At 42.2% G+C, this 20,433-nt stretch overlaps 2 protein-coding genes across 15 annotated transcripts in view; both read left to right on the top strand.

Moving 5' to 3' along the window:
- LOC110504859 (protocadherin alpha-C2) overlaps positions 1–20,433 on the top strand; it is a 184,893-nt gene that overhangs the window by 104,266 nt on the left and 60,194 nt on the right. The window contains exon 1 of one of the 14 annotated variants that reach the window (XM_036969645.2): positions 678–3,190. The exons of 10 other annotated variants lie outside the window; for them this stretch is intronic. In XM_036969645.2, coding sequence (XP_036825540.2) covers positions 776–3,190 — 2,415 coding nt within the window. In that variant the 5' untranslated portion in view covers positions 678–775. Of the gene's footprint in view, positions 1–677; positions 3,191–7,646; positions 11,216–13,935; positions 16,713–17,137; positions 19,708–20,433 lie in introns of those variants that run through there. 3 more of the 14 variants (XM_036969650.2, XM_036969652.2, XM_036969651.2) reach the window with 3 other exon arrangements.
- LOC149971595 (protocadherin alpha-2-like) lies at positions 3,861–7,433 on the top strand. The gene has a single exon (XM_090219553.1). The coding sequence runs from the start codon at positions 5,070–5,072 to the stop codon at positions 7,224–7,226; it is 2,157 nt and encodes a 718-aa protein (XP_090075679.1). The 5' UTR covers positions 3,861–5,069; the 3' UTR covers positions 7,227–7,433.

Here is a 20,433-nt window from a genome sequence, read left to right as displayed (position 1 = left end):
GTATGGGAAATATACAGTTACATCATGTTTCAGCTTAATCATACAGCTACACGATTACCATGGACGTTGTCAGCCTAAAGGTCCGTGCTGAATATTTATCCATTTCAAAGTGTATATTTCTTCTCTAAGGTAAAGTATTACCAAGTGCTTTCCATGGTGCTGCAACCGTTCTTACTATCTGCTAATTAGGGGCAGTGTTATTTTTGGATGGTTTCTTGTCACTGGTGTAATGGAATAGATACAAAGTGATCATTTACGTTAGAGAAAAATGTTTCAGCAATCTTGACAATTTCACAATGCTAAACTCTTGAGCTTTGTACATCAATGTGTGTCTTTGTTATGGCTTCTGTCATTGTTATCAAAACATTACTATCTGAACATATATTTCATTCTGTTAGGTTGACTTTCCTTCACCTACTTTCCCTGTGTTTTGCCATGACTAGAACGCGTATCCTTTTAATACAATGGCATTTCGGGTAGTGAATGTCCAATGTTGGAGTTTGTCATAGTATTCTAAAAACAAGGGAAATAATAGGCCTACGGTCTTATTTTACATGAGTAATATAGACTATGGACAACATTACACATGGTGTCGCTGTAGACCACAGAAATTAATGTAGTTGCTTATATTATATGACTCCTCCTCTCTGAACGAGAAAAAGACTAGCGTCATCAGTCCCGAGAGCTTTGTCAAAAGAAACACTCGATTGGTGGTGAGACAGAAATGGCTGGGCTGTTCACGGTCTCTATAACGGATTTTTTAGTTTTCTAGCATATGCAACTATTTTCTGTTGGACTAATTCATTTTGTACAAGCAGCAATGGGTCGTCGAAGACAAAGGGAACGTGTTTGGATTCAGTGCGTCGCGTTGCTTTGTTTATTTGACTGGTCTGCAGCGCAGATCTCTTACTCCGTTTCAGAGGAGGTGGACAAAGGCACTTTTGTGGGGAATCTCGCTAAGGATTTAAACCTTAATGTTCAGGAACTGGAGTCGAGGGGTCTAAGGATTGTATCAGGACATAATAAGAGATATTTCGAGGCAAATATGAAAACGGGGATTCTGTACGTTAACGAGAGGATAGACAGGGAGAAGCTTTGTCCGAATATGGTAAAATGCTCATTAAATGTAGAGGCCATATTGAGCCATCCTATGTTTCTCCACCGCGTCGAAGTGAATATTTTAGACATCAATGACAATGCACCATTTTTCCTCGAACAATATCATACATTTAACATTTCCGAGTCTTCATCACCTGGAGATAGATATCCTTTACCGATAGCGAACGACGCAGATACGGGCAGTAACTCGGTAAAAAGCTACAAGCTGAGCCCGAATGAACACTTCTCCCTGGATGTACAGAGCGGTGGAGAGCAGAGTGTGTCTGCTGAGTTAGTGCTGCAGAAAGCTTTAGACCGAGAGAAACAGCCCGTTATCCAGCTCACACTGACCGCTGTAGATGGAGGAAAACCTCCCAGATCCGGGACTTCACAGATCATTGTTAACGTGATAGATGTGAATGATAATACACCAACATTTGGTAAACAACTATATAAGGTCCGTGTTAATGAAAATGCTTCCTTTGGGACAAAAATATTAAAGTTGAATGCATCCGATTTAGACGAGGGTTTCAATGGTGAACTTGTTTACTCATTTAGCAAACGTGGTAGTGTTGACTCTGCCGATGTGTTTTCTATCGATGCACAAAGTGGTGAAATTACTCTAAAAGGGAAATTGGATCATGAAGAAAATGCTGCATATGAAATTAGAGTTCAGGCGACGGACCAAGGTTCCTCGCCTCGCAGTGGTTATTCTAAAGTGTTAGTAGAAGTTATTGATGTCAATGACAATGCTCCTGAAATCGCAGTAACATCACTTATGAGCCCAGTAAAAGAGGATGCTGAGATAGGGACCGTGGTCGCCTTGGTAACAGTAATTGATAAAGACGGAGGTAAGAACGGCCTCACTAACTGTAATATTATTGGGTCTGTTCCTTTTAAATTAAAGTCCAACTATAAAAACTATTATTCGTTAGTGGTCGACGGGCCTCTTGACAGAGAGAGCGCTTCACAGTACAATGTTACCGTCACAGCTACGGATGAAGGGGCCCCGCCTCTCTCCAGCACCAGCGTTATTACTGTACACGTTTCTGATGTAAATGACAACGCTCCTCTATTCTCAGAACCCGTGATTAATGTTTACGTGAAAGAGAACAGTCCGATAGGAGACGTCATTTATACGATGTCTGCTTTTGACCCAGATTCAGATGAAAATACAAAGATGACGTATTCGTTATTAGATAAAAGTGTTTCAATATCATCATCTGTAAATATAAACTCGGATACTGGAGATATAATCAGTCTGCAGTCTTTTAACTATGAGGAGATCAAAACTTTCCAGTTCAAAGTTCAGGCCACAGACTCTGGTGTTCCTCCACTCAGCAGCAACGTGACTGTGAATGTTTTTATCCTGGATGAGAATGACAACAGTCCTGGGATTCTCGCGCCCTATTCTGAACACGGCTCCGTTAACACTGAGAACGTTCCCTATTCTGCTGAAGCGGGCTACTTTGTGGCCAAGATCAGGGCTGTAGACGCCGACTCTGGCTACAATGCGCTGCTTTCTTATCACATCTCTGAGCCCAAGGGAACCAACCTCTTCCGAATCGGAACCAGCACCGGGGAACTAAGGACTAAGAGGAGAATGAGTGACAATGACCTGAAAACTCACCCGTTGGTAGTGTTGGTTTCTGATAACGGAAAACCCTCACTGTCAGCGACTGTGTCTATTGATGTAGTGGTGGTTGAAAGTACAGGTGAAATCCAGACTCAATTCAGAAATGTGCCGAGAAAGGAGGAGAACTTCTCTCATCTAAACCTGTATTTGTTGATCGCCATTGCCTCGGTGTCAGTGATATTTTTACTGAGCCTCATCAGTTTAATAGCTGTAAAATGCCACAGGACAGAGGACAGTTTCAGAAGGTACAGCGCCCCAATGATCACCACACACCCTGACGGAAGCTGGTCTTACTCTAAATCTACTCAGCAGTATGACGTGTGTTTCAGCTCAGACACACTGAAGAGTGACGTAGTGGTTTTCCCCGCTCCGTATCCACCTGCAGATGCAGAACTGATCAGTATTAATGGAAATGACACGTTTAACAGGACTCAGACATTACCCAACAAAGATGAGGTAAGGTCTACACCTAAACGGGCCTATTTTCTATAAAATTGTTCAGCATCTATATTCATCTATTGAACGCCTTGCATTCAAATAATATGCATTGCTCAGTTTCTCTTACTTTGAAATCAGACATCCGAAGGGTAGTCACATTGGATGTGTTTTATCTCTGCCTATTGCCTACTGCAGGGATCATCAACTAGATTCAGCCTCTGGATGATTTTGTTTCTTGATCAGACGATTGGGTCCGGTTCAAAATGAAGCAATAAGTCCTGAGGGGTGTGGTAGGTCAATATACCAAGGCTAAGGTTAGTTCTTATGCAAGACCCAACGCTAAGTGCCTGGATACAGCCCTTAGCCATGGTATATTGGCCATGTACCACAACCCCCCAAGGTGCCGTATTGCTTTTAGAAACTGGTTACCAATGTAATTAGAGCAGTAATTTTTTTTTTAAATGTCATACCCGTGGTAGTACACGGACTGATATACCACGGCCGTCAGCCAATCAGTATTCAGGGCTTGAACCAGCCATTTATGATTGCAAATAATTTGTAGATTTCATATTGACTGCAAGTAGCCCAAACAGATATAATGTTTGACTAAAACATAATAATTTCAAACCTTGCTTACATTTGTATGAGGTCACGTCTCTCTCTCTATTATGTGTGGGAATACTTGGGAACAGATTTCTTCAATTAAAATCACTTGGAGCTCATTTCCTGTCGTTAGTCTTTTGTGTCCAACAATGAAATTGTGAAGAAAAAAGAAAAGCTCAGAAAACTTGAGGGGACAACTAAAACCAACAGTTGGGGTACCCTGGCCTACAGGCTTGATAGAGCGAGTGTTGCTGACCATGGTTCTGAAAGCCAGCTAAACTTCAAATCTGAAGATTCGCGCCTGGTGTTTAATGCGCTATAACGCACGAATGGACTTCTATGACGCTGTACAATAGTGTTGTGCTTCAGGAATGTTTTAATATGTCACATCCCAGGAAAGTTGTATGTAGACTATTTAGAGAAAATAGCCAGGAAGGTTTACAACGAATGGATAAATATACAGTTGCATCATGTTGTAGCTTGATCTTATAGACTAAACAATTGCCATTGACATTGTAAGCTTAAAGGTCCGTGCTGTATATTTATCAATTTCAACCGTGTCTACTTGTTTCCAAAGCTGTAATCTTACTTAGTGCTGTCCATGGTGCTGCAACCGTTCTTGCTCATTGCTGATGAGAGGCATTGTTCTTTATAGATGAATACCTGTCACTGGTGTAATGCAATAGATGCAAAGTGGAATTTACGTTAGAGAAAAGTATTTCAGTAATCTTGACAGTATCACACTATTAACCCTTTGAGCTTTGCATGTCAATGTCCATTTTGCGTCTTCACTCGTCCTTGATTGTAAGGGCTTCTTCTGTCATTGTTATCAGAACATGACAATCTGAATATTTATTTCATTAGATTAGGTTGACATTTCTTCACCTACGTTCCCTGTGTTTCGCATTGAATAGAACGTTTTCCCGTTTAACACACAGGCATTTTGGGTAGTGAATATCCAACACGATGTGGTCTACTGGAGTTTGTCTCAGTATTCTAACAAGTGAAATAGTACACATTCTTATTTTACATGAGTATGATAGACTAAGTACAACATTACACATGGTGTCGCTGTAGACCACAGAAATGAATGCAGCCGCTTATATTCTGTGACTCCTCCTCTCTGAATGAGAAAAAGACTAGCGTCATCAGTCCCGAGATCTTTGTCAAAAAACACTCGATTGGTGGTGATACGGAAATGGCTGGGCTGTTCACGGTCCCTATAAAGGATTTTTTAGGGTTCAATGATATGTGACTATTTACTATTGGATTTATTCATCTTGTACAAGCAGCGATGGGTCGTCGAAGACAAAGGGAACGTGTTTGGATTCAGTGCGTCGCATTGCTTTGTTTATTTGACTGGTCTGCAGCGCAGATCTCTTACTCCGTTTCAGAGGAGGTGGACAAAGGCACTTTTGTGGGGAATCTCGCTAAGGATTTAAACCTTAATGTTCAGGAACTGGAGTCGAGGGGTCTAAGGATTGTATCAGGACATAGTAAGAGGTATTTTGAGGCAAATTTGAAAACAGGGATTCTGTATGTAAACGAGAGGATAGACAGAGAGGAGCTTTGTCCGAATACGGTGAAGTGCTCTTTAAACATACAAGCCGTACTGAGCCACCCTATGCTTCTCCACCGTATTGATGTGACTATTTTAGACATCAATGACAATGCACCATCATTCCTCGAGAAATTGCATATACTCAACATAGCCGAGTCTTCCTTTCCCGGTGAGCGATATCCACTACCGATAGCGAATGACGCAGATACGGGCAGTAACTCGGTAAACAGCTACAAGCTGAGCCCGAATGAACACTTCTCCCTGGATGTACAGAGCGGTGGAGAGCAGAGTGTGTCTGCTGAGTTAGTGCTGCAGAAAGCCTTAGACCGAGAGAAACAGCCCGTTATCCAGCTCACACTGACCGCCATAGATGGAGGAAAACCCCCTAGATCAGGGACGTTACTTATAATTATCAATGTGCAAGACGTTAACGATAATATTCCAGTTTTTAACAAACAGCTGTACAAATTTCGTGTTACTGAGAACGTGCGATTTGGTACTATTATTGCAGCACTCAATGCCTCAGATTTAGATGAGGGAATTAACAGTGAAATAGAATATTCTCTTATTGGTCGCGGGAGTTTAAACCTCCCCGATGTTTTTACTGTTAACTCTGAAACTGGAGAAGTTACCGTGAAGGGGAATATAGATTACGAGATTAACTCCGCTTTTGAGATTCGTATTCAAGCTAAAGACAAAGGCACTCCGCCTCGTAGCACCCACTGTAAAGTATTAGTTGAGGTTATTGATGTCAATGACAATTCTCCAGAAATCTCAGTAACGTCACTCATGAGTCCAGTGAAAGAGGATGCTGAGACAGGGACAGTGGTCGCCTTAGTGACAGTGACAGATAAAGATAGTAGTAAAAATGGCATCACTAACTGTAAACTTACTGGGTCTGTTCCTTTTAAACTGAAGTCGAACTATAAAAACGATTATTCTTTAGTGGTTGACGGGCCTCTTGACAGAGAAAGCGCTTTTCAGTACAATGTCACTATCACGGCTACGGATGAAGGGACCCCGCCTCTCTCCAGCACCAGCGTTATTACTGTACACGTTTCTGATGTGAATGACAACGCTCCTCGTTTCTCAGAACCCGTGGCTAATGTTTACGTGAAAGAGAACAGTCCGGTAGGCGACTTAATTTATACAATTTATGCATTTGATACAGATTCAGAGGAAAACTCAAAGATTTGGTATGCATTATTAGATAAAAGTAATTCAATATCATCATCCGTAAACATAAACTCGGATACTGGAGATATAATCAGTCTGCAGTCTTTTAACTATGAGGTGATCAAAACTTTCCAGTTTAAAGTTCAGGCCACAGACTCTGGTGTTCCTCCACTCAGCAGCAACGTGACTGTGAACGTTTTTATCCTGGATGAGAATGACAACAGTCCTGGGATTCTCGCGCCCTATTCTGAGCACGGCTCCGTTAACACTGAGAACGTCCCCTATTCTGCTGAAGCGGGCTACTTTGTGGCCAAGATCAGGGCTGTAGACGCCGACTCTGGCTACAATGCGCTGCTTTCTTATCACATCTCTGAGCCCAAGGGAACCAACCTCTTCCGAATCGGAACCAGCACCGGGGAACTAAGGACTAAGAGGCGAATGAGTGACAATGACCTGAAAACTCACCCGTTGGTCGTGTTGGTTTCTGATAACGGAGAACCCTCACTGTCAGCGACTGTGTCTATTGATGTAGTGGTGGTTGAAAGTACAGGTGAAATCCAGACACAATTCAGAAATGTGCCGAGAAAGGAGGAGAACTTCTCTGATCTAAACCTGTATTTGTTGATCGCCATTGCCTCGGTGTCAGTGATATTTTTACTGAGCCTCATCAGTTTAATAGCTGTAAAATGCCACAGGACAGAGGACAGTTTCTGAAGGTACAGCGCCCCAATGATCACCACACACCCTGATGGAAGCTGGTCTTACTCTAAATCTACTCAGCAGTATGACGTGTGTTTCAGCTCAGACACACTGAAGAGTGACGTAGTGGTTTTCCCCGCTCCGTATCCACCTGCAGATGCAGAACTGATCAGTATTAATGGAAATGACACGTTTAACAGAACACAAACATTACCCAACAATGAGAAGGTAAGATCTATACATAACTGGGCCGATTTTGCTTTTGAATGATCAATGTATTACTCTTTCGAACTTGCAGTCAAATAATATTGTTTTCTAAGTTCATCTTACTTTAAAAAAGTCCCTCTACTCGAGAGTTGTCAGGTTGCCTTTGTTTTGCACTGTGCGCATGGCCTCCTTGTCTAACTGAACGAGTGTTGCTGTCCATTTTTCGAAAGCGGGCTAAACTTCAGAGCTGAAAGATTCGCGCCAAGCGTTCAATGCTCTTTGACCCTCACACCTCAACTCTGAAACTCGAAGCATGTTCCACTGTATTTTTTCATTGTTTCATTGTTCCCCTCTAATCAGACTGTTTTAGACCTGGGTTCACCAGATGTGTGCAATTTATTATCAGGTAGAACAGAAACCCAGCATGCTCCGAACACCGGGTAAGTGTTGAATACCCCTGCTTTATGACATATGAATGGCTTTCTGTGACGCTGTGGTAGGGAATGGTAGTAAGTATAGTGTTGTGATAAAATAGGCAGAACCTTCTACGACGTGTAGGAAATACACATCCATCATGTTACAGATTAATAATATAGGCTACTCAATTACCCGTAACATTGTCAGTTTAAAAGGTGCATACTTTATCTTCATCCATTTCAACAGTAAATATTTGTTTCCAAAGTTCTACGTCGAGGAAGTGAGGAAATCTTACCTTGTGCTGTCCATGGTGCTGAACCCATTTTTGCTCTCTGCTGGCGGTGAGGGTGGGCAGGCAGTGTTCTTTTTAGATGAATACTTGTCACTGGTGTAATGAAAAAGATCCAACGTGGACGTTACCTTTTGATAATTGTGTATTTGCCGTCTTGACTGTATCACACTGTTAACTCCTTGAGCTTTGTACAACAGTGTGTGTCTTTGTTATGGCTTTTGTCATTGTTATCAAAACATGACTATCTGAAAATCTATTTAGTTATGTTAGGTTGACATCTCTTCAGCTACTTTCCCTGTGTTTTGCATTGAATAGAATGGCTGTTCTTTCCAATGCACAGGCATTCCCCAACACGATGTGGTCTCCTGCAGTTTCTCAGAAATTCTAACAAGTCAAATAATCAGCCTGGTTACTAGAAACCCACATCGATAATATACACCCGTATTTTACGTTAGTCCTATAGACTATGTACAACATTCGCACATGGTGTCGCTATAGACCACGGAAATGAATGTAGTCGCCGACTCCTCCTCTCTAAATGAGATAGAGACGAGTGTCACCAGTCCAGACCGCTTTGTGAAGGGAAACACTCGAATAGTGGTGAGACGGAGAGGGCTGGGCAGGAGGCTAGTACAGGATTTATTTTACAGATTTTGTAGGCTTGATGGATATTTGAATATATTCTACTTGAATAATTCGTTTCTTTATACAAGCAGCGATGGTTCGTCGAAGACAAAGAGAACGTGTTTGGATTCAGTGCGTCGCGTTGCTTAGTTTATTTAACTGGTCTGCAGCACAGATCTCTTACTCCGTTTCAGAGGAGGTGGACAAAGGCACGTTTGTGGGGAATCTCGCTAAGGATTTGAACCTTAATGTTCAGGAACTGGAGTCGAGGGGTTTAAGGATTGTATCAGGACATAGTAAGAGGTATTTTGAGGCGAATTTGAAAACGGGGATTCTGTACGTTAAAGAGAGGATAGACCGAGAGGAGCTTTGTCCGAATACGGTAAAGTGCTCTTTAAACATACAGGCCATATTGAGGGATCCTATACAGCTCCACCGAATACAGGTGCATATTTTAGATACAAATGACAATTCACCGATCTTCCTTGAACAATATCACACGTTTAACATTTCGGAATCATCTTCACCTGGAGATAGATATCCTTTACCGATAGGTAACGACGCAGATACGGGAAGCAACTCGGTAAACAGCTACAAGCTGAGCCCGAATGAACACTTCTCCCTGGATGTACAGAGCGGTGGAGAGCAGAGTGTTTCTGCTGAGTTAGTGCTGCAGAAAGCTTTAGACCGAGAGAAACAGCCCGTTATCCAGCTCACACTGACCGCTGTAGATGGAGGAAAACCTCCTAGATCCGGGACTTCACAGATCATTGTCAACGTAATAGATGTCAATGATAACACGCCAACATTTGCTAAACCCCTTTACAAGGTCCGTGTTAATGAAAACGTATCTTTAGGGACAAAAATATTAAAGCTGGAAGCTACAGATTTAGACCAGGGTGTGAATAGTGAACTTGTTTATTCATTTAGCAAACGTGGTAGTGTTTACTCGGCCGATGTGTTTTCTATAGATCAACAAAGTGGCGAAATTACTGTAAAATCTAAATTGGATCATGAACAAAACGCAGCATATGAGCTACGTGTGCAAGCTACGGACCAAGGTCATTCACCTCGTAGTGGTTATTCTAAGGTGTTAGTTGAAGTTATTGATGTCAATGACAATGTTCCTGCGGTGTCCGTGACGTCACTCATGAGCCCTATCAAGGAGGATGCTGAGATAGGGACAGTGGTCGCCTTGGTGACAGTAACTGATATAGACGGAGGTAAAAACGGACTTACAAACTGTAAGATTGTTGGGTCTGTTCCGTTTAAACTAAAGTCAAACTACAAAAACGATTATTCCTTAGTGGTCGACGGGCCTCTTGACAGAGAAAGCGCTTCTCAGTACAATGTCACCATCACAGCTACGGATGAAGGGACCCCGCCTCTCTCCAGCACCAGCGTTATTACTGTACACGTTTCTGATGTGAATGACAACGCTCCTCGCTTCTCAGAACCCGTGATTAATGTTTATGTGAAAGAGAACAGTCCGGTAGGAGACGTCATTTGTACGATGTCAGTTTTTGACCCAGATTCAGATGAAAATGCAAAGATGACGTATTCATTATTAGAAACACGAGTTCCAATATCATCATCCGTAAATATTAACTCTGATACTGGAGATATAATCAGTCTGCAGTCTTTTAACTATGAGGAGATCAAAACTTTCCAGTTTAAAGTTCAGGCCACAGACTCTGGTGTTCCTCCACTCAGCAGCAACGTGACTGTGAACGTTTTTATCTTGGATGAGAATGACAACAATCCTGGGATTCTCGCGCCCTATTCTGAACACGGCTCCGTTAACACTGAGAACGTTCCCTATTCTGCTGAAGCGGGCTACTTTGTGGCCAAGATCAGGGCTGTAGACGCCGACTCTGGCTACAATGCGCTGCTTTCTTATCACATCTCTGAGCCCAAGGGAACCAACCTCTTCCGAATCGGAACCAGCACCGGGGAACTAAGGACTAAGAGGAGAATGAGTGACAATGACCTGAAAACTCACCCGTTGGTCGTGTTGGTTTCTGATAACGGAGAACCCTCACTGTCAGCGACTGTATCTATGGATGTAGTGGTGGTTGAAAGTACAGGTGAAATCCAGACTCAATTCAGAAATGTGCCAAGAAAGGAGGAGAACTTCTCTGATTTAAACCTGTATTTGTTGATCGCCATTGCCTCGGTGTCAGTGATATTTTTACTGAGCCTCATCAGTTTAATAGCTGTAAAATGCCTGAGGACAGACGACAGTTTCAGAAGGTACAGCGCCCCAATGATCACCACACACCCTGACGGAAGCTGGTCTTACTCTAAATCTACTCAGCAGTATGACGTGTGTTACAGCTCAGACACACTGAAGAGTGACGTGGTGGTTTTCCCCGCTCCGTATCCACCTGCAGATGCAGAACTGATCAGTATTAACGGAAATGACACGTTTAACAGGACTCAGACATTACCCAACAAAGAGGAGGTAAGATAAGATCTATAGTTTCACTTAAACCAGAAATCCATCCTTTAATTAGCCTTTTTTGTTGCTTTGTTGTTTTTCTCAATGTCTTTGGATGAACTTCAACTTTTCTTCTCTTTCTCATTTGCATGTTCAATTAAATAATAGCTGGTTCAAGTTGGAAAAATGCCGTACACTTTTGCTCGCTGTCAAGATAAACATATAGGCGCTGCCCATGGTTCTGAAATCTGTCACCGTCTTGGCTACCTGTTTTTGCCTGTTGTTTCACGTAATGCACTGGATACGCTTTTTTTTGCCCTGACTATGTTTTGTTGCGTTTCATATGAAACATCACATACAGTGCCTTGCGAAAGTATTCGGCCCCCTTGAACTTTGCGACCTTTTGCCACATTTCAGGCTTCAAACATAAAGATATAAAACTGTATTTTTTGTGAAGAATCAACAACAAGTGGGACACAATCATGAAGTGGAACGACATTTATTGGATATTTCAAACTTTTTTAACAAATCAAAAACTGAAAAATTGGGCGTGCAAAATTATTCAGCCCCCTTAAGTTAATACTTTGTAGCGCCACCTTTTGCTGTGATTACAGCTGTAAGTCGCTTGGGGTATGTCTCTATCAGTTTTGCACATCGAGAGACTGACATTTTTTCCCATTCCTCCTTGCAAAACAGCTCGAGCTCAGTGAGGTTGGATGGAGAGCATTTGTGAACAACAGTTTTCAGTTCTTTCCACAGATTCTCGATTGGATTCAGGTCTGGACTTTGACTTGGCCATTCTAACACCTGGATATGTTTATTTTTGAACCATTCCATTGTAGATTTTGCTTTATGTTTTGGATCATTGTCTTGTTGGAAGACACATCTCCGTCCCAGTCTCAGGTCTTTTGCAGACTCCATCAGGTTTTCTTCCAGAATGGTCCTGTATTTGGCTCCATCCATCTTCCCATCAATTTTAACCATCTTCCCTGTCCCTGCTGAAGAAAAGCAGGCCCAAACCATGATGCTACCACCACCATGTTTGACAGTGGGGATGGTGTGTTCAGCTGTGTTGCTTTTACGCCAAACATAATGTTTTGCATTGTTGCCAAAAAGTTCAATTTTGGTTTCATCTGACCAGAGCACCTTCTTCCACATGTTTGGTGTGTCTCCCAGGTGGCTTGTGGCAAACTTTAAACGACACTTTTATGTATATCTTTAAGAAATGGCTTTCTTCTTGCCACTCTTCCATAAAAGGCCAGATTTGTGCAATATACGACTGATTGTTGTCCTATGGACAGAGTCTCCCACCTCAGCTGTAGATCTCTGCAGTTCATCCAGAGTGATCATGGGCCTCTTGGCTGCATCTCTGATCAGTCTTCTCCTTGTATGAGCTGAAAGTTTAGAGGGACGGCCAGGTCTTGGTAGATTTGCAGTGGTCTGATACTCCTTCCATTTCAATATTATCGCTTGCACAGTGCTCCTTGGGATGTTTAAAGCTTGGGAAATCTTTTTGTATCCAAATCTGTCTTTAAACTTCTTCACAACAGTATCTCGGACCTGCCTGGTGTGTTCCTTGTTCTTCATGATGCTCTCTGTGCTTTTAACGGACCTCTGAGACTATCACAGTGCAGGTGCATTTATACAGAGACTTGATTACACACAGGTGGATTGTATTTATCATCATTAGTCATTTAGGTCAACATTGGATCATTCAGAGATCCTCACTGAACTTCTGGAGAGAGTTTGCTGCACTGAAAGTAAAGGGGCTGAATAATTTTGCACGCCCAATTTTTCAGTTTTTGATTTGTTAAAAAAGTTTGAAATATCCAATAAATGTCGTTCCACTTCATGATTGTGTCCCACTTGTTGTTGATTCTTCACAAAAAAATACAGTTTTATATCTTTATGTTTGAAGCCTGAAATGTGGCAAAAGGTCGCAAAGTTCAAGGGGGCCGAAGACTTTCGCAAGGCACTGTACATGCTGCTCAGAAGTGATGGTCGTCATGCTTCTATTTACTATTTTTCTATTGAATTATATCTGTATTTCTCCTTTGAACTCCTAGCAGTAAAATCATATTATTTTATAATTTACTCTTTCCTTGAAAACAGCCCCCCACTCGAGAGTTGTTACATTGGATTTGTTTTGACCAGTGCGTTTGGCCTCCTGGCTTGATTGAGCTAATGTTGCTGTCCATGGTTCTGAAAAGGCTCTACACTTCAGTGCTTAATCTTCGCGCCAAGCGTTCAAGGTGTAAATTACTTCCTGCTACACTGTACAATAGTGTTGCGCTTCACGAATGTGTTGATGTGTCAAATCCCAACAAAGTTGTACATATATTAGGTATTGTGAGTAAATAGGCACGAAAGGTTACAACGCATGGGAAATATACATATACGTCGTGTTTCAGATTGATGATAGACTGCACAATTGCCATTGACATTATAAGCGCCTATAGATGCATACTGTAACTTTATCTATTTCAACCCTGTCAAAAGGTTTGTTCAGCATGCGTGAACGCTTATCAAGTGCTGTCTATGTTGCTGAAACCGTTCTCGCTCTCTGCTGATGAACGTTAATTTTAGATTGATAGGCCAGCACGTTGCTGTGTGTGATCAATGTCTCCTGTTTGTTGTATTCATTGATTCTTATAGATTCTGCTATTGTTATCCGAAGATGGCACTAGATGACACGTTTTTCATTACATGAGGTTGATTTACTTTTCTTATGTTTTCCATTTTTTTTTCATTTAACAGAACAGTTTGACTTTTACATACATAGGCCTTTCTGTGAGTGAATGATCAACACGAGTTTGTCTACTTCAGGTTATCTCAGTATTGTAAAAAAAAAAAAAATAAACTGTAAAAATATACATTGTAATGTAAAGAATAAAATATGTATAAAAGTAACACACGGTGTCACTATGGACCATAAATGGGAGAGATGTTATCGAGATACTTGTAACTCCTCCTCCCTGAATGAAAAAGAGTCGAGCGCCACCATTCTCGAGCGAATTGTGAAGCGATGAACTCGAATGGTAGTGAGACGGAGAGGGCTGGGGCTGTACAGGATCTCTGACATATAACGGAATATTCGAGAGTTTTAATGGGTACTTGACCATTACTTGGATTCAGTTATTTTGCGCAAGCAGCGATGGGTTGTCGAAGACAAAGAGAACGCGTTTGGATTCAGTGCGTCGTGTTGCTTTGTTTATTTGACTGGTCTGCAGCACAGATCTCTTACTCCGTTTCAGAGGAGGTGGACAAAGGCACGTTTGTGGGGAATCTCGCTAAGGATTTAAATCTTAATGTTCAGGAACTGGAGTCGAGGGGTCTAAGGATTGCATTCGGTCAGAGTAAGAGATTTGTCGAGGCTAATTTGAAAACAGGAATTCTGTACGTTAACGAGAGGATAGACAGAGAGGAGCTTTGTCCGAATACGGCAAAGTGCTCCTTAAATATAGAAGCCATATTGAGCCATCCTATGCTTATTCACCGTATTGAAATACACATATTAGACATCAATGATAATGCACCTACATTTATAGAAAGCTTTCATATAGTTAACATATCAGAGTCTTCCTCCTCTGGAGAGAGATATCCTTTACCGATTGCCAATGACGCAGATACGGGCAGTAACTCGGTAAACGGCTACAAGCTGAACCCGAATGAACACTTCTCCCTGGATGTACAGAGCGGTGGAGAGCAGAGTGTGTCTGCTGAGTTAGTTCTGCAGAAAGCTTTAGACCGAGAGAAACAGCCCGTTATCCAGCTCACACTGACCGCTGTAGATGGAGGAAAACCTCCAAGATCCGGGACTTCACAGATCATTGTTAACTTAATTGATGTCAATGATAACTCGCCAACATTTACTAAACCACTTTACAAGGTCCGTGTTCATGAAAATGTATCTTTGGGGACAACAATATTGAAGCTAGAGGCTACGGATTTAGATGAAGGTACACATGCTGACATTGCATATAGCTTCATGAAACGTGGAAATGTAAATTCTGCAGATGATTTTTCAATAGATTCACAAAGTGGTGAAATTACTGTTAAACGGAAATTGGATCATGAAGAAAATGCTGCATATGAAATTAGAGTTCAGGCGAGGGACCAAGGCTCCTCGCCTCGCAGTGGTTATTCTAAAGTGTTAGTAGAAGTTATTGATGTCAATGACAATGCTCCTGAAATCGCAGTAACATCACTTATGAGCCCAGTAAAGGAAGATGCTGAGATAGGGACCGTGGTCGCCTTGGTAACAGTAACTGATAAAGACGGAGGTAATAACGGACTTACACATTTTATAGTTGCGGGGTCTGTCCCCTTTAAACTAAAGTCAAACTATAAAAACTATTATACATTAGTGGTTGATGGGCCTCTGGACAGAGAGATTGCTTCTCAGTATAATGTCACTATCACAGCTACGGATGAAGGGACCCCGCCTCTCTCCAGCACCAGCGATATTACAATACATGTTTCTGATGTGAATGACAACGCGCCTCTCTTCTCAGAACCCGTGATTAATGTTTATGTGAAAGAGAACAGTCCGGTAGGAGACGTCATTTTTACGATTTCAGCTATTGATCGAGATTCCGAAAAAAACTCAAAGATTACATATACATTATTAGATAAAAGGGTTCCAATATCATCTGTAAATATAAACTCTGATACTGGAGATATAATCAGTCTGCAGTCTTTTAACTATGAGGAGATCAAAACTTTCCAGTTCGAAGTTCAGGCCACAGATTCTGGTGTTCCTCCACTCAGCAGCAACGTGACTGTAAACGTTTTTATCCTGGATGAGAATGACAACAGTCCTGGGATTATCGCGCCCTATTCTGAACACGGCTCCGTTAACACCGAGAACGTTCCCTATTCTGCTGAAGCGGGCTACTTTGTGGCCAAGATCAGGGCTGTAGACGCCGACTCTGGCTACAATGCGCTGCTTTCTTATCACATCTCTGAGCCCAAGGGAACCAACCTCTTCCGAATCGGAACCAGCACCGGGGAACTGAGGACTAAGAGGAGAATGAGTGACAATGACCTGAAAACTCACCCGTTGGTCGTGTTGGTTTCTGATAACGGAGAACCCTCACTGTCAGCGACTGTGTCTATTGATGTAGTGGTGGTTGAAAGTACAGGTGAAATCCAGACTCAATTCAGAAATGTGCCGAGAAAGGAGGAGAACTTCTCTGATTTAAACCTGTATTTGTTGATCGCCATTGCCTCGGTGTCAGTGATATTTTTACTGAGCCTCATCAGTTTAATAGCTGTAAAATGCCACAGGACAGACGACAGTTTCAGAAGGTACAGCGCCCCAGTGATCACCACACACCCTGACGGAAGCTGGTCTTACTCTAAGTCTACTCAGCAGTATGACGTGTGTTTCAGCTCAGACACACTGAAGAGTGACGTAGTGGTTTTCCCCGCTCCGTATCCACCTGCAGATGCAGAACTGATCAGTATTAATGGAAATGACACGTTTAACAGGACTCAGACATTACCCAACAATGAGAAGGTAAGAAGTACAGTTCAGTGAACGAAATGTGTGCCGTGATGATTGCATTATATGTCTTCTATAGGTCCTTATGACATTGTCATTTTCTTTTTTTTCACTCATTTAATTGATCATTGAAATACTGTACATTTCAAAGTTTTCACCTGTAAAATCGGCTGACTATTTGCGTGCGGTGAAAAAGATGCAGGCCTTGCTGTTCATGGTTCTGAAATGCACCGCGTACTTTAAATTGTAGGCCTGTGAACATTGTAAAGTGTTGGTGTATGTTTAGTACAGACCCTAATCATGTTGGTCAGCACTCACCAAGGTCATAATTTGGTCATCTTGTGGTCACTAACTTTTTGGGCGGAGTTTACTGTGTTTGGTGTCCACTTCCACAGAAATGTTTGATTGTTTTATATATCCACACGGTATCGCTATCCTCTCACGCAGTGTAAATCCTCGCTCGCCGTGCGAGGCTCCGCCCCACACAGGAGCATTGGTCGTTGTTGGGGGAAAAAAAGGCTTTGTTCGGGTGAGCAGCAGAACATCGTGGCACTCGTCTGGTTCTGTTTTGGTTTACGCATTTATGCGGGTGATAGCCTCTGTTCTTCACATAATGTTTCGTTAACGGAATACCGACACAATGACTCACAAATGGGTTATGTTTCCTTCGCGGATGTACTATCTCCTCCCGTTATGTCATCTTTGGAGTATCGCTTCAGCACAGATCGTCTATTCCATATCGGAGGAATCTAACCAGGGCACTGTTGTTGGACATTTGGCGAAGGATTTGCATCTAGACGTGCAGCAACTTGAATATCGTGGGTTTAAGATATCCGGACCCAATCAGAGGTATTTTGATGTAAATAAAAAAAATGGAATTCTGTCCGTGAGAGAGAGAATAGACAGAGACGACCTCTGTGCTCGGAGCACGAAGTGTTCGTTAGAACTGGAAGCCATTGTGAATTTGCCGTTGAATCTATACAGATTTGAAGTGAATGTTTTGGATATAAATGACAACTCACCCTCGTTTAGGTCCTCTAAAACATATTTGAATGTATCTGAATCTGCATTTCCAGGGGAGAGATTTCCTTTGGAAAGCGCCTATGACATGGATGTAGGGGCTAACTCAGTAAACAGCTACAAGCTGAGCCCGAATGAACACTTCTCCCTGGATGTACAGAGCGGTGGAGAACAGAGTGTGTCTGCTGAGTTAGTGCTGCAGAAAGCTTTAGACCGAGAGAAACAGCCCGTTATCCAGCTCACACTGACCGCTGTAGATGGAGGAAAACCCCCTAGATCAGGGACATCGCTTATCATTGTAAATGTGAAAGACGTTAACGATAATATACCCGTTTTTAAAAAGCCACTTTATAAAGCTCGTATTCCTGAGAATACGCCTATAGGTGCATCCGTCATCACGGTTCAAGCGAGTGACGCAGATGAAGATCTGAATGGGGAAATTGTTTATATTTTCATTAACCAAAACAGTGACAATAACATTGCCGCATTTGCCATTAATGCAGCTACCGGTGAAATAACGGTTAAAAGCGAGTTGGATCACGAAAAAAACAATGCTGTTGAAATACGTGTCCAAGCTCAAGACAGGGGACACAATCCTAGAGCATCTCACTGTAAAGTCCTGGTTGAAATAACTGACGTGAATGACAATACACCAGAGATATTTATCACTTCTTTAGTTAACGTAGTGAAAGAGGATGCGTCAATAGGGACAACGGTTGGTCTGATAACTGCGAAAGACAATGACGCAGGCACAAATGGCGCTATACAGGTTAAAATACTAGGCTCTGTGCCATTCACGATAAACAACTCATACAAGAATCACTATTCCTTAGTGGTTGATGGACCTCTTGACAGAGAGAGCGCTTCTCAGTACAATGTCACCATCACAGCTACGGATGAAGGGACCCCGCCTCTCTCCAGCGCCAGCGTTATTACAGTACACGTTTCTGATGTAAATGACAACGCTCCTCACTTCTCAGAACCCGTGATTAATGTTTATGTGAAAGAGAACAGTCCGATAGGAGACGTCATTTACATGATGTCTGCTTTTGACCCAGATTCAGATGAAAATGCAAAGATGACGTATTCGTTATTAGATAAAAGTGTTTCAATATCATCATCTGTAAATATAAACTCTGATACTGGAGATATAATCAGTCTGCAGTCTTTTAACTATGAGGAGATAAAAACTTTCCAGTTTAAAGTTCAGGCCACAGACTCTGGTGTTCCTCCACTCAGCAGCAACGTGACTGTGGACGTTTTTATCCTGGATGAGAATGACAACAGTCCTGGGATTCTCGCGCCCTATTCTGAGCACGGCTCAGTTACCACTGAGAACGTCCCCTATTCTGCTGAAGCGGGCTACTTTGTGGCCAAGATCAGGGCTGTAGACGCCGACTCTGGCTACAATGCGCTGCTTTCTTATCACATCTCTGAGCCCAAGGGAACCAACCTCTTCCGAATCGGAACCAGCACCGGGGAACTAAGGACTAAGAGGAGAATGAGTGACAATGACCTGAAAACTCACCCGTTGGTCGTGTTGGTTTCTGATAACGGAGAACCCTCCCTGTCAGCGACTGTGTCTATTGATGTAGTGGTGATTGAAAGTACAGGTGAAATCCAGACTCAATTCAGAAATGTGCCGAGAAAGGAGGAGAACTTCTCTGATTTAAACCTGTATTTGTTGATCGCCATTGCCTCGGTGTCAGTGATATTTTTACTGAGCCTCATCAGTTTAATAGCTGTAAAATGCCACAGGACAGAGGACAGTTTCAGAAGGTACAGCGCCCCAATGATCACCACACACCCTGACGGAAGCTGGTCTTACTCTAAGTCTACTCAGCAGTATGACGTGTGTTTCAGCTCAGACACACTGAAGAGTGACGTAGTGGTTTTCCCCGCTCCGTATCCACCTGCAGATGCAGAACTGATCAGTATTAATGGAAATGACACGTTTAACAGAACACAAACGCTTCCTAATAATGATAAGGTAAGATCTATATACATAAACGGGCCTATTTTCTATTAAATTGAAACTGTATTGCTCATTTTAACGTGATGCAGTCAAGATTATGGTTTTAGAAATGCCTCTTTTCCGGAAATCAGCCCACCCCTCGAGAGTTGTCACATTGGCTTTGTTTTGCACTGTCCGTATGGCCTCCTAGGTAAATAGATCCAGTGTTGCTTTCCAAGGTGCTGAAGGCGCGCTAACCTTTCAGAACTCAATATTCGCGCTCAGTGTTTATTCCTCTGTGAGGTATGAATGGCTCTTCATGGCGCTAGTGGAAACTAGTTGCAAGCTACTTTTGTATTGATTCTATTCTATTCTATTTCTGATTGGAAAGGGCAAATTATGAACTTTGTAATGAAAGCAGAATCAGAATGTCAGCTGTTTGTTTTCTTTGATGGATTATTGGTTGTCATCATTGTGAAGGAACCAATACTTTCACATGATGTAGGTTTATTGTTTTTTTGTAATTATATCATGTCAATGCCTATCCCCATGTACGGAATGCTACTCCTCAGTACCTTCTTCTGAGTCCATCACTCCCTCTCTGAACATTGAAAATATGCTCATCTGTCAGTCAGTAAGGCAATCCCTTGCATTCACAAGGTCGATTGATAGATCATGATTGCATGTTGTTGAATCTTTCACAAACACCACCCAGGTTAACTGATATAGCAATTGAAACAAACAGACCATCATTTTTATGGT

Source organism: Oncorhynchus mykiss, chromosome 25, assembly GCF_057628025.1.
Source record: "Oncorhynchus mykiss isolate SJ-2025 chromosome 25, ASM5762802v1, whole genome shotgun sequence".
NCBI lineage: Eukaryota > Metazoa > Chordata > Actinopteri > Salmoniformes > Salmonidae > Oncorhynchus > Oncorhynchus mykiss.
Note: the sequence above shows the minus strand (reverse complement) of the source record. Positions and strands in the feature narration are given on the sequence as shown.

Bases quoted from the DNA above. Each gene is read 5' to 3' on its own strand.
- LOC149971595 (XM_090219553.1), top strand. From the start codon at position 5,070: ATGGGTCGTCGAAGACAAAGGGAACGTGTTTGGATTCAGTGCGTCGCA.